This window comes from Sceloporus undulatus, chromosome 1 (genome assembly GCF_019175285.1).
Source record: "Sceloporus undulatus isolate JIND9_A2432 ecotype Alabama chromosome 1, SceUnd_v1.1, whole genome shotgun sequence".
Taxonomy (NCBI): Eukaryota; Metazoa; Chordata; class Lepidosauria; order Squamata; family Phrynosomatidae; genus Sceloporus; species Sceloporus undulatus.
The window spans coordinates 126,407,320-126,421,497 of NC_056522.1; the positions used below are offsets into that span (position 1 = coordinate 126,407,320).

At 38.0% G+C, this 14,178-nt stretch overlaps 1 protein-coding gene across 1 annotated transcript in view; it reads right to left on the reverse strand.

Annotated features, from left to right (window-relative positions):
• The window catches only part of CD109 (CD109 molecule), a 96,319-nt gene that overhangs the window by 28,527 nt on the left and 53,614 nt on the right, over positions 1–14,178 (reverse strand). Inside the window, exons 16-22 of the mRNA XM_042446333.1 lie at positions 13,331–13,405; positions 12,941–13,001; positions 12,558–12,696; positions 11,148–11,262; positions 5,473–5,586; positions 3,466–3,684; positions 749–887 (exon numbers count right to left, since the gene is read on the reverse strand). Of these exons, the coding sequence (XP_042302267.1) occupies positions 749–887; positions 3,466–3,684; positions 5,473–5,586; positions 11,148–11,262; positions 12,558–12,696; positions 12,941–13,001; positions 13,331–13,405 (862 nt within the window). The remainder of the gene's footprint in view (positions 1–748; positions 888–3,465; positions 3,685–5,472; positions 5,587–11,147; positions 11,263–12,557; positions 12,697–12,940; positions 13,002–13,330; positions 13,406–14,178) is intronic.

A 14,178-nucleotide genomic window follows, 5' to 3' on the forward strand; every position in this document is an offset into this window, starting at 1 on the left:
GGTCAAAAAATGACAGAACTGAGGGGTGGTCATCCAAAGTCCCCTCATGGAAGCTGCACACCCCTGTTACAGAGTATTACATATCTTTTCTTCATGTAATGGAATAGCTTAGCAGCTATAGATTGGATTAGTTGCTTGGATGGGAGACTACTGGGAGTTCTATATAATAGTAGGAAAATGTTGATACGCTTTTTAAAAAACTTGCAAGTAATTGCACATAAAACTGAAGAACAACATAAACAAAAAAGAGAGCCAAAACTGTACAATTACTTACTGTATATACTCATCTATAAGTCTAGAGATTTTAGTTTAAAAAATTGGCCCAAAAAAACTCAGTTGACTTATCCACTGGTCAATGTTAGTACTGTACTTTAACACTTATTTTAAAAAAAAGGAACCGTCCCCTGAAGTGCAAGATCATAATCTGTCCTGGTAGCACTGACCCCTCTCTACTCTCTCATCCATCCAGCCTTTAGGATGAGCACAAACAGTTATGCCTGCTGGAATTTTGTTAGGTTCTTTGGCATCATTTTCTTTTGCTTCCACCTTTACATCCTTTGTAACATGCCCCAAAATTTTACTCTTGACTTATCCACGAGTCATATCAAAATCCATAATTTTGGCCCTCAAACCTGCCCTCAACTTACACATGAGGTTGACTTATAGTTGAGTATATAAAGTACTATATTTTCTTTTCTTTTGCCAATGGTCACTGAAATGAAGCCAAGACGGGAAATGGAATGCTTACCGATAATAGTGACTTGTACTCGTTCACTGCCAGGTACAACATTAGAGGGGAAAGTGAAATTCAGATTTTCTGTGAGACTACTTCTTTTTGACAAGTCCAAAAGTAGTGCCTGTGAATGAAACTGTTCTAGTCCCTCAGCCTATTGAAACAAAATACAGATTAGACACATCTCAAATAAACATTAGATTTGAGATAGATTTATTTTAAAATATAGATATTGTATGAGTTTACATTTTAAAAAATTAAGATTCACTACATCTGCAATAAGTTTTAGACATGGTATGGAAAAATAAACATTAGATATGTTAGGTATTTACATTAAAAAGGATTATTATTACACATTTTTGGTGCAGACAATTAAAAATATTAGCTATCAATGGTGTTTAAATTAAAAATGAAGAGTAGATGCAAGAAGGTCAAGAAGTTCTGGTTGAAAGTACATATAGAAATTCAAGGAGCTTTTACTCTTCAATTCAATATGTTGCCAGAATTCTATCTATTGAATATGCTACCAGCAATGGACAAAAAGTTGGGGGGGAAAATATTGGAGAGTTCTCTTATACCTAGTTACAGCTGCAAGACTTGTGATTGCACAAAACTGGAAGAACAGTAATCCACCACAAATAGAAGAGTGGATGTTAAAATCACAAGAGCTAAAGGAAATGGATAGACTTACAAAAATGATAAACAAAAGTCCTGAATTGGATTTAAACAAAGAATGGTTACCGATAACACAGGTGTGGTGAAAGGTATTCGATATCAAGAAAGATGTTCTATTATAAATTCTGTTAAAGTTAAAAATGAAATTGTAAATTGAAGTGAATGAGGATATATGCTTTTTTGTTGTTGCTGTTTTGTCTTGTTTTTGTTTCGTTTTGTTTTTTCTTCTATCGTATTATGCTACATATATGTACAAAAAACAAATTCTGTCTTCAAGATTATGTTGTAGAATGCAAAGCTTTAATAAAAAAAATTTTAAAAAAATAAAATGAAGAGTAGATGCATTTCCAATAATTATTAGATATCAGCCTTCCTTATCCACAGATTTTTATCCATGGATTCAAGCATCCACGGCTTGAATTTTTTTAAAAAAAAAAAGAATAAATTCCAAATATCAAACTTTGATTTTGCCATTTTATATTAAGGACACCATTTTACTATGCCATTGTATTTAATGGGACTTGAGGAACCACAGATCTTGTTATCCATGGGAGGCCCTGGAACCAAACCTCAGCAGATAACAAAGGCCCACTGTAGTAAAATAGTTGGGTTATGTGTTCCCAATACTGAGAGGTCTCTATAGCACACAGGGCAGATTGGATGTGAGGGCAATCTGGCTGCAACATCTGTCGCCCCATAGTTTAAAAAGATTGCAGTTTAAGGTCCTGACTAATAACCCAAGTTAGTTTTCTATTTCAGTTGAGAATGTGAAAACAGCAAATTGTTATTATAACAGTTTAATTTTAGATAATGTAATGTTGCTATCCTTTATCAAATTCTCTTTTCTCACTTCAGTTTTGAAGAGCACAAGAGACAACATCACTTCTGCGTTTTATACAGAACCTAGTCCGAAGGACATATTTAAAAGCTAGCTACATATTAGGTAAAGAGATGTATTGCAACTCTATCATCATCCCATTTCTATTCCCCCCACTTATTTTTAAAAGAAAAAGTAGTTTTATGAAAGGATCCAACATGGTATAGTGGTTTGAGCCCTCAACTAAAGCTCTGGAGATCAGAGTTTGAAGCCCTGCTCAGCCATGAAAACCTACTGAGTGACCTTCAGCAAGTCACACACTCTTGGCTGTAGAGAAATTCCCCTGAACAAATCTTGCCAAGAAAACCCCATAATAGTTAGCACAGTGTCAAACTGCATTAATGCTGGTGTAGATGCAGCCCATAAGTGAGAAATTATTTGAAGGCACAAAACAACAAGCATTATGGAAGAAGTATTTGGAGCAAGGAGGTAAAGGATGTTCTAACCCTTTCCCTGTGTGAACTTTTCTACCTGATGTGGTATTCAAAATGCAGATTTCACTTCAATGGAAAGGTACAGGAACAACCCTTCCATTTGTCTGGGGATGGAATTTGGAATAGCGATATAGTAGATTTCCCTTGGTCTCTTTCTCATAACACATACTTACTCTATTGCTTCTCTGCTCCAATCCCCAAGTCTCATTTGAAAGATTTTCTTTTTTAAAAGTTACTGTAAGTCTAATATGTACATGTGTGCAAAAGAAAAAAAAAAGAGTTCACTTCTTGGCTTTGATGCTCCAAATCAGACAACTCAAAACAACACAAGAAAAACTCAAGACAAATGAGCCAGTGTTCATCAGTTACAATCTCATTTTCATAATTTGCCATATGTTATTGAGAGCACAGAGATGTGCTGCTAAGGATAGCTCCATGATAAATAAAGTACCTCTAGAATGGAATGCTGAAAGTTCATGTCACCAAATGTGACAAATCCTGTATCCACCAATAATGGCACTATAACACTGGCTGCCACTGGAGTCCATGATATAAGTGCATACTGTAGGTGTGACATCATAAGACTACATGGAACACTAATTCATTACCACACGTCATGATGAAATGCCAGAACAATGTCATCCCCAACCCATCCTATAAACTGCATATATTTTTTCAATATTTTTTCAATATTTTTCATCCACCCTGCATACAGATTCTTTAATTATGACAGTGTTAAAATTTACCTTCACTAATACTTTCTGGAGAAGAGCATCAGAAGCAACGGGTGATATTGCTGTCACCCTGAAGGGAATCTCTCCAATTTGCTTTGGTTTGATTGGAAAAATAACAGTCTTCCCATCTTCACTTGGTACCCACACTGACCGTTGGTTTCCCATGGCATTTATATCATTAGAAATTATAAGAATTTCAAAGGTGTCACTTGTATCAAGAGTTACTGTAACCTAAAGAAATGAAAGAACTCAGTTACTATTTTCCTAAAACTGTAAAAGACAGGGAGTGCAATAGCATTCTTAATGAGCTTTCTTTTGTTTTTGTTGTATTATTTCCCAGGGAAGACAGAAAGGCTTTCACACAGATGTGACTACTGCAAATGGCTGGTCAGCATGCGTCAACTTCAGAGTATTTAAGAACACCCAAGAAAAATACAAACAAGACAGATGAGGGGAATGGGCAACTGGAGAACAGAGGAGAGCCAAGAATATTTGGAAAACAACAAAGCAAAATTACATTACCAGAGAGAAAGTCCCTCCTGCAATAAGGAATAATGGGTAAACATCTGTGACCTTCTGAGGAGTGTAGATGTTTAAAAAAGTTCAGAACACTAAACAAGTGTTCATTAAATAAGTCAGGTATACTGTGAGATTTTATGCACATTTACATAGAGGTAATTCACAGTATTTTTGGGGTCTACTGCATAGTTAGTGTGTTTAGGATTTTATGCAAAATAAACCAAAACAATGAGTAGCATCCAGTGTCACACCAAAAGACTTTCATTCATACAGCAGGTTCCATCTCCATTCATCACCATCCTCCCCTGTCAGCTCAAGAGTTCCCTGGCACAATGGAGCAGACTGGAGAGGGAACAGCCAAGAGCAGGATATATTTTGCCAAAAGTATCTATTCTGCTAATGGATAAACAACTCTGAATAACAGTCCAATATATTAAAGTACATCATCATCCAAAATCCACAAAACAGCAATACATTTACAGAGCCAACCAAAATGCACAAAATACATGTTGCAAGCTTTCAAAGCTCCACTGGCTTCTTCATCAGGCAGAGGTGTTAAAAATCTCAAACCTGGATCTCAAAGGAAATATCATTTTGAGTTCCTGATGGAGTTTCAATTTTATTTCCTGGACTTTGCAACTCCTTGTCTCCCAGAACCCACATGGACAGAAGGAGGAGTGGCCTCCTTACATGAATACCACTCCATTCCATCGTAACTGAGAGAAACAACATCTTGATAAAACGTAGGGCCGTGACTCTAACATAGTCATATTTTTCTTTCTCCTTTATGATTTTTAACACTTTTGCCTGATGAAAAAACCAATGGAGCTTCAAAAGCTTGCAACATGTATTTTTTGTATTTAGGTTGCTCAATAAAAGTATCGCTGTTTTCTGGATTTTGGATGTTATTATACTTTGCTGAACAGCCAACACGGCTATCCCTGAATATATTCCAATATATTGTCCAATATATTTTTTATAAATTGTTCCATAACAATGTTAAATTGGGCAGTGTGGGAAGACAGGTATCTAGATCCATCCTTCTTGATCTTCCTGTGGCTGCCTAGAACTGAATCATATCGTGCAGTCTTTGGGTTTTTAAAATGGCTTGTAAAATAGCATTTTAATCTTTTCTGAAATAATGTTTATTATTTATTTCATCACACATCACTTTGGGTCTGATATACTAATATGCAGAGCGTAAATTTGGTTCCCTGTGGACAGTAGGTGACAAGTTTCAGTAGTTTCTATCTGAATCTATACTCCAGGAGTAACTTACCTTCCCCAGAAAACCATTTCTACAGGCTAGGCTGCAGTCTTAGCTTGTGGCAGAAAAAAACAACAACAAAGATACTTATGGCATCTTAAAAACTGGAAATTTTAAGATGTCACAGGATTCTTCACTAGTCTGGCCCCAGAAAAAATAACCTGGAATGAGCAGTAGCAAAGACAGGGAAATCACAAAAGAGATTTTAAAGATAAATGTTCTGATATTATTACCTCAGTGCTTTCTTTCAAATAATTGAATATGTTTACTTCCAATATAAACTGCTCTCCTCTTGTAACACTAGGAGGGAGGTTTAAGGAAACAAAAAACGGCTGGAAGACCTCTAACTGGAAAACAAAAGTTATACAACAATGACTGTTTCATGTAAGCAGTTTACTTGTTAGAGAATATAATTCATACAAACCTCTGATGGAGAGAACATGATTTATCTGGCAAACAAGGGGGGGCTCAAACTGCTGGGCAGTGCAGGCATATAAGATACTGGAGGCAACATTCATACAGAAATTCTGAATATGTGCTAAAGTCAGGCTTCATATTTAGTCATGTTTGGTTTCCCAACCTTGCCTGGTTACAGTTTGAAGCATTTCACAAAGTCCTGATCAAATATGCATAACACCTGCCATTGTGAAACTAATTTACTGCTGGCTGTAACATAAGAAGTAAAAGCACTTGTCTAGAAGGGGAAAAAAGCAATACTGAAAGCATATTTTTATTAAAACCATTTAACATAAATGTGATGCAAGTATGTTTTCCAAGTGGTATTATTTTCTTGATCAGATCAAGAAAACTATTTCAGACAACAAATGCAATACTAGTGTAATACATTTTCCTGCCAACAAATGATTCCCCGTTCACTGCTCCCAAATAAGTCAAGATGCATGGTACTCAAGGATAGCCAAGTTATGTTAGCACTTGGGACAGGAAAACTGACTAGCACTTCTCTCCGGGGTTAAAAATACAATAAACCATTTTCTGCCCATTCATTAATATTTCAGATCAGCAGCCTCAGACAGCTATCTCATTCCACCTAATGGTAAATTCAGATTGTATCTAAAAAGGCAGTGAATTCTGGGTTTTGTCAAGTTGTACAAGAGGCCATCAGACTATTCTGGGCACCCCAATTAGTTACCAGTTTCTGTTCTGGCTCCATTCGTAGCTTATCCATTCTATCCTGGTACCACTCAGGACACCAACATTTTTGAAATCATAAATTTGCAATGTAACAATGCAGTGAGCACCTCTGTATCAGAGATGTAAAACTTTAAGACATTTTGAAGCCATAGGGAAACATGATTGTTTCTGTGTGTGTTTTTCCAGGAAGAAAACAGAGAGTTTTGGGAAAATAAAAAAGTGATACTAGCATTGATTACAGATTGAAAATCAGTTTGTTCCTTTTTGAAAACAAAATGCATTATATATAATTTGGTTTGGGTTAAAACCATCATGTTTGGTATAATGTTGACACACATACACACACATATAAATAGATTAAATATAGGAACACCTTGTCTTAGACATCTTGTTCCTTTATATAATCTGTTTTTTTAAAGATTTCCAGAGAAAAAGTCTTAATGGGGGTGGGGGGATTTTTTCTAGATATTTTCCAGGCTTTCTGGACTCTATTTCAAACAGGTTGTAAAGAAAAGAGAGAACAAACAGACATATAAATATTTCCCACATATTTCTAAAAAGCAGTCCCACCAGTTAATGCATTCAGAAATAGACTGTGATGTGGCTGACCAAGGAAAGCAGGAGGTGGATGGGTCTGATCTTCAGAAAAATGAGAAAGCCTGATAATACACATAGATTTCAAGCCATACTTCCAGATCTTGCTGTGTGCACAAGAAACATCCAATGAAAACAGCTACCATGTGGAGAAATCAATAAAGATAGATATAGATACATACCACAGCCAAAGTTTTTAATTACTACCAAATGCAATTCATTCTTAAATACTGTTAACTTTTTAACAGTATGTATATAAGGTCTGTGTAATGCCTAGTTAGATGTTTTCATAAAAACATTCTTTGTGTGTGATAATGTATAACATGTTTTCAACATATGGATCTTTAAATAGAAAATGAGTGATCCAACAATGTGCAGGAGGGGGAATTACTCATTGTGGGAAGTGAAAAGGAATCTTGGCTTTGGCAGTATTAAGGTCTATATTCAACTGCAGCCAAGCATATAGCTTCATAAAGTCCGCAACAAGTTTTAATCAATTTCTGCCAAACTACATTGAAGAAGTGGGGGGAAAGAAATACTGACTTCAATCTCATATGAACTTGATATAAAATGTAAGACCCAATTCCAAATTTCTAAAATAATACTCATAAGCAAACTCTTAACTGCCAGATATAAAGTCTGTACTCCAATCTCAACCCCTATTTTTGAATGGTTATAATTTGAGACTTTACACTAAATATAGTTTATTAATTTACTAAGATTTGTTTATTTGAAAATACTTATACCTTTCCTTATCTTTAAACAAATCAAAGTGGCAAACAATGAAGCCAATAACATCAGCCAGCAAGATCACTGTCACTGTCTCTTGTTACATGATCTGGTCTAGGCAGTCAGGTCTTCCAAAAAGGACCTGATCTGCAATGCACCCATCAAAGTGTGGTTGCTAAGGACACACAACAAAACCCTTTTCTATAGTAGTGTCCAAATTACAGCACTCCTTGTCCTTGGATATTCACTTGGCTCTTTTCCAAATGGCTTTCTGGCATCCAGTGAAAATGTTTTTCCTCAGTAGTTCTTGTTATTCCCACATCTTTGTGTTTTCTTTTTAAGGCCTAAAACCAATTGCTAGTCTCAAAGAGAGCAGATTTGAAGAATCAATTGCTGGACATCAGTCAACACTTAATGTAAATTCCCACTGGTTCAAGATGCCCACTCTAGTTGATATTAGCAATTGGATTTAGGCCTAAATGTTTTGTCTGCTGTACCAGATTGTCTTTTAATTTTAAAATAATGAGATAGTGTTCTGGGAAATTATTCTGTGCAGAAATACACAGAGTTTCTTGTGCAAAAAATGCCACATATTATTTTTCTGCAAGATTTTTCTTTCTAAACCCAGCAATCTTGCAGACAAAAACAATGTGGCTATCGGCAAAGAGTTTTTGCATGAAAAAACTGTCATTTGCACAAAAACATCTTTGTTGCACACAAAGCACTGTTTCCAGAGAGCCATGTGTTCTGTTGTTCAAACAGGTTTTGTGCAAAAAAACCATGTCACCATCTAGTTGGATTTTGCACAAAACAGCAGCTCTCTTTGTAAGAAGGTTAGGGTTCTAGAAAATATATCATATCATTTGGAGAACTGAATCCCTGGCTGTGAAGCAAGACTACAAAAAGTTTTTTATGCTGATGTTTTCAACTAATCTAAATCTTTTTAGCTTATTTCCTAGACCACAGTGCCCTCTAGAGCTTTAAAATATCTCCTGCAGTCTTCTGGTTGCTCCTTCTCTTCACCGGATCCCTCTTGGTTCCAGAGACAATCTCTTCTGGAAACAAGCAATGATGACTCATGTCCTATTGGGCTGGTGAGGTAAAGGGAAGCATCACCAGAGGCAAAGCCAAGGGAACACCAGTCAACTACATCTAGCTTTCTGCTTTGTTCTCTGTTTTAACAATCTCCGAAACTCAAATAAAAACTAGGAGTGTGATACTGGCTACAACCCACTGCTTCTGGCCTGGCCATGTTTACATCTGGTACTGCCCACCACAGTGCAAATATGTACCCCAAATATGGCTGACTCCCCATGCTTGTTAATAAAACTATAGATGGCCCTATCACCTAAGAAAAGTAGCTTTCAGAGTCAGTTATTCAAAATGGTAACACAAGGGGAGAGTGCCAATACATTCCCCATGTGTGGTTTTACTCCATCTCCACAGTTGTTTTGAATGGTCTCTACATCATATTGACATTTTGGCCAGAATCCTGTGTCAGCTATTTAATTAAATATACATAATTAAATAACACTCCTGGCCTAAACTCACCCCACCCCAAACCTGATGGAAATGTGATTCAGTTGTGTTCCATCTGCCAACAGAATGGATCTCCTTCTTCCCATGAAGCTGACGCCTAGCATAGTAAGTTTGGGCAAGAGTTACTATCACGATAACAGTGTCACAACTATGACTTAAGGAGGGATCATGAATACAAAACAGTAACTTTGATTTTCTCATATGTGGCTGTTTTATATTCACAATTGCTACTTAATCATGACTGTGATATTATTGCCATGACTGTTACTCCCCCTATCCCAAACCTACGTTACCAGGCATCAGCTGCATAGAGAGAAAGAGGTCCATTCTGCCAATGATTGGAGAGCATCTGAATGACGTTTCCATCAGGTTTGGTAGGAGGGAAGGGTCAGACCAGGCCAGGAGAGGTTACTTAAGTAAACAAAGGCCTGTTACAGACAGCCAAAATAAAGCTGCTTCGAGTCACAGTGAAGGTATGGTGTTTCAATGATGCATGCGTCCTAAGAGTCCAGAAGTCGCACCAAAGCCATGCTCCAGACTGGAGCGTGGCTTTGCTGTGGCTTCTGGACTCTTAAGACGAATGCATCATTGAAACACCATACCTCCACTGTGACTCAAAGCAGCTTTATTTTGGCTGTCTGTAACAGGCCAAAGGCCTGAAACATGCTGCAGAAATAATCCAGTTTGAGACCACTTTAACTGCCCTGGCTCAGTGCTAAGGTATCCTGGAAGCTGTAGTTTATTGTGGCACCAGAGCTCTCTGACAGAGGCTAAATGTTTCACAAAACTACATTTCCCAGAATTCCCTAGCACTGAGCCAGAGCAGTTAAAGCTGGCTCAAACTAGATTATTTCTACAATGTGTTTCAGACCTAAGTAATTGATACAGGAGTCCAGCTGTTACTTCTTAGCTTCAGTTTAAGGACATGGAGCAATCAGATGTTTCTCATCACCTCTTGACTTTACCAACTTTAAAGGTCCTGGATTTCAATTTACTATCTAACAACCTAAATTTAGCTTCTAGGACATTCCTAACGTTATTGGTACCTACTCATATCGCAGCTATGGACTCCTCCCCAACACCCTGAATTCACTATTCAGTCACTGTGTAAGACTTCATCAATCTCCATATTGATGAGACTAATCACTGTCACCACCTGTCATTATATATGTTTTAACCTCTCATTTTTGCACTCTATCTACACAAAGCATGAAAATAGCTCCTTGAAACAAGAAAAGAGCAGTGTATTATCCAAAGGTAGCTGAAATATGCTTATCCCAGCTTCTTACTGAAATATGTAATTTTTTACTACACCTGCTGGAATACTAGGAGCCATCCCCTTAATTTGACCAGAAAGTTTACTCTACAGGTATTTAAAATTGTTTATATTGTTGTGAATCAAATTTTGATGAAAGGCAACACACAAAATCTTTAAATGAATAAGAGTGAGAGAAAATACAATATTGGCCCGGTACAGACGGGCCCTGAACAACGCCCTCGTCACGTGCTAGGGCTGCCTCAGAGCAGAGCACCCATACACCCCGCAACCCTGGCATGTGACTAGGGCGTCATCACTGTGCGGCGTCATATAGACAGCGTGCATAGCGATGACATTGCAGGCTGCTTGTGGTGGCGCAAAAAGGAGCCGTTTTTAGCGTTCTTTTTTTGCTGCATAGCAGTGCCATGCAGTTTGGTTGCTGCTGCGCTGCTGCGGGGCAACAAAAGGCTGCCCCAGCCCATCCTTTTGGACCCATCTGTATGGGACCATTGTAAGAATATTATGGTCTTGCAGATGAACTCTATTTTGAGTCCTGTAATCACTATAAACCAGCATCACTATGATTCTGAAAGCAAATCAGACTGCTGGAATTAGACTGGAGGAATGGCATGTTACCTCAATAGGCATTTTAATAACACCCAGTCCAAGGTTTTCAGATATTATAAATGCACTGGCTACCCAGGAAGTAATGGTATCAGGAACGGTGACATTCACAGTTGTTTCAGTAGATCTAAAGTTAAAAAGAAGACAAAAGGTTGGTGCTTTAAAAAATACTTTGATTAAGGTCCATAGGTCTAGCCAGGTAAAGGGTGTTTTGATAATATAGGGGAATAGTCTGTAGGAAGACTTTAAAAAGTACAAAAAAGGGTCAAACACACATCTTTTATACAAGCTCCTAAAAAAGAGTGACTAAACCAACTAGAGACCTTCCATTTGAGGGCTGCTTAGTGCAGAAGTTCGAACATGCAGTTCATAGGCCCCCAAGCCCCTCTTTTGTATTTCCCAGTGCTCCCCAAATATACAGACAATGCATGCTTGAGCATCTATGGATTTGGTATCTGTGGGGTACCGCAACTGCAGCGCGTGTATGCAGCTGCGCCACCATTAGGGCCAGCCCTCGTTGTCCATTAGTGGCACGTGCATGCAGCTGTGCAACCATTGGGGACAATGGAACTTAATGGTGGCACGGCCACGTGCACGCACTACTACAGGACAACAGGGGCTGTCCAAAATGGTGGCATGGCCACATGTACATGCTGCCATTGGGGACAACACGGGCTTGCCATCTATTGGTGCTTGGATCCTCAGACGGCAAGTCCGTGGATACTAAGGACCAATCGTACCTGGAATGCTCATTCCAAGCATTTCTCTGCTGGAATCTAGGAACAGGAAAATAGACCCTTAATGTTTGGAAAGCCATTAAAATGAGGATTTCTTCTCATGTGAGTGCACTTCACATGGTCCAGTCAAAAGTCAGCACTCCTAGCTCCAGTTAAATGGAAAAGTTTTAATTTGGGGGGTGCAAATGTTTTAACTCTCAACTCTGACTGGAAACTCTCTGGTTATTTAGTCATATTGCATCAACTAAAGCTGTGGTGGATTATCACGTTATCCTTCAGATATTGCTGCACTGCAGTTCCCAGAAGCCCTTAGCCACAAGAAAAAATGGTGATGAATGGTGGGAGTTGCAGTCCAAAAAGATTTGAACAGCTGCACTATTCAGACACTAGTCTGAAGGATGATGTACAATTAATATACATGAAAATAATTGTTCATATACTACTAGTTTTCATTTGAGGAATTGGCTCATCCATTGAATTGTACCATAATACAATCCATAATACAAGTATGAGCCTCATACTGCTGATCTGTTGACCTTGCAATCAACAGAGTCAGCATCTTAACCACTGAGCCACCACATCCCTTAAAAATGAGTACTGTACTACAGTAGTACAAATATACAGTAATTATTATCTTATAAGGAAGTATAAAGATAATCCTCTCAGTTTCCTATTAAGAGTTTACCTTGTTGTGATTTCACGCCAAATCCATGTCTCTGGAAAATCTGTCCTTACATAGGGACTACTAAAATCAGCAGGCATTGCTGTGTTATCCAGGTGATGGTGATAATCATCATAAACAGCATAATCTAAACCATAGCCATCTGTTGGAGGGAAAAGATGATAATAAGATTTTTATATATGTGTCTGTGCATGTATCTGAATCCCAATTTCCCCTCCTGAAAACTGAAGTATGGAAGCAAGCCATTGCATTTAGGACTTATACAATACCCAGTGATATTAATACATTACAACATAAATTGTGTCATTCTCTATCATTTCCATTATGGTATACATGTATCTCAACACACAACTAATGTATTAATTACCTGGTTGGTTTGTACTTACAGGAATCATAGTCATCGTATTCTGCAAGGTTGGCATCAGTCAATACCCAGAGGTTGCATTTCTGTGCACAATGTATGAAAAGGTTTTTCAGTTTCAAAATGTCACATGCAATACAGGAATACATTTTCCTAATGTTTATATAACTATTTTAAAAATGCTTTTAGGCATGCCTAAATAAATGAAAAATGTTGCTCTTAGATAATCCTAAAGCTAGCAGAATAGAAGAAATGAGTTTCTTCCTGTCTGATAGCTACTGACTGCACATGCAAATTGTCCACCAAACATGCCTAATGAATATTATTTCAAACTATATATCTTCCTCAATATTTGTTTTCATTCGAATACCAAACTTAGGAAGATAAAATTTATATGTACATTTTAGAACATTACCTGAAAGACACTGTAGGAATTTCTGGCTTCTCCATAATGTAGTGGTGTATTATATAAACTTAGTTCATGGAGTACCTAAAATTCAAGGAAGTCAATAATTTGTTTCTATGGATCTTACTTTAACAAAATATACAGCAAAGTGATGATGAAAGGCAAGACAATCATGGAAATCAACAGAAAATAGATAATCTGGCTCTGGGGTATCTTTATGCTCCCTCTTTGTTTGAACTGCTTGTGCTCGTGCTGGTCAATATAGGAACTTTGTAATTAAAAACTAGTATCCAAATGTGCTTTTTTCCGATCTCTTCCTTTTGTGTCATGTCCTCCAGATTATAAGAATTGAGGGCATTGTTACCTGGGGTGGGGGCAGGACTTACTCTCTCCCCCCCTCCTGCTTTCCTGGGCCTTCAGCTGTCTCTCCAGAGAGCCAAGGGGGAACAAGAGGAACAGGCGCATGCCTCTTCCTCCTCCTTCCCCCACACCATCCCTGGCCTTCAGCTGCCTCCAGAAAGGTGTGCACCTCTTCTTCTTCCTCTCCGAGTGCCGTCCCTGGCTTTCACCTGCCTCCGAAGAGGAAACCAGAGGCCAGGTAAAGTCAGGAAGGAAGAGGAACAGGTGTGCACCTCTTCTTCTTCCTCCCCCTGCCACATGCTAGGGGAAATGGCATTGCGTGCCAGCTGTAGCACGTGTGCCATAGGTTCACCACCACAAGTCTAGAACATTAGAAATCCAATGGTTGGTTTTTAAAAATTTAACATGATTCACAATCAAATCTGGTAACTGGTTCTATAAAACTACACAGCCCAGAAGAGCTCTTAACAATAAGAAAAAGAAATCTACTACAACTT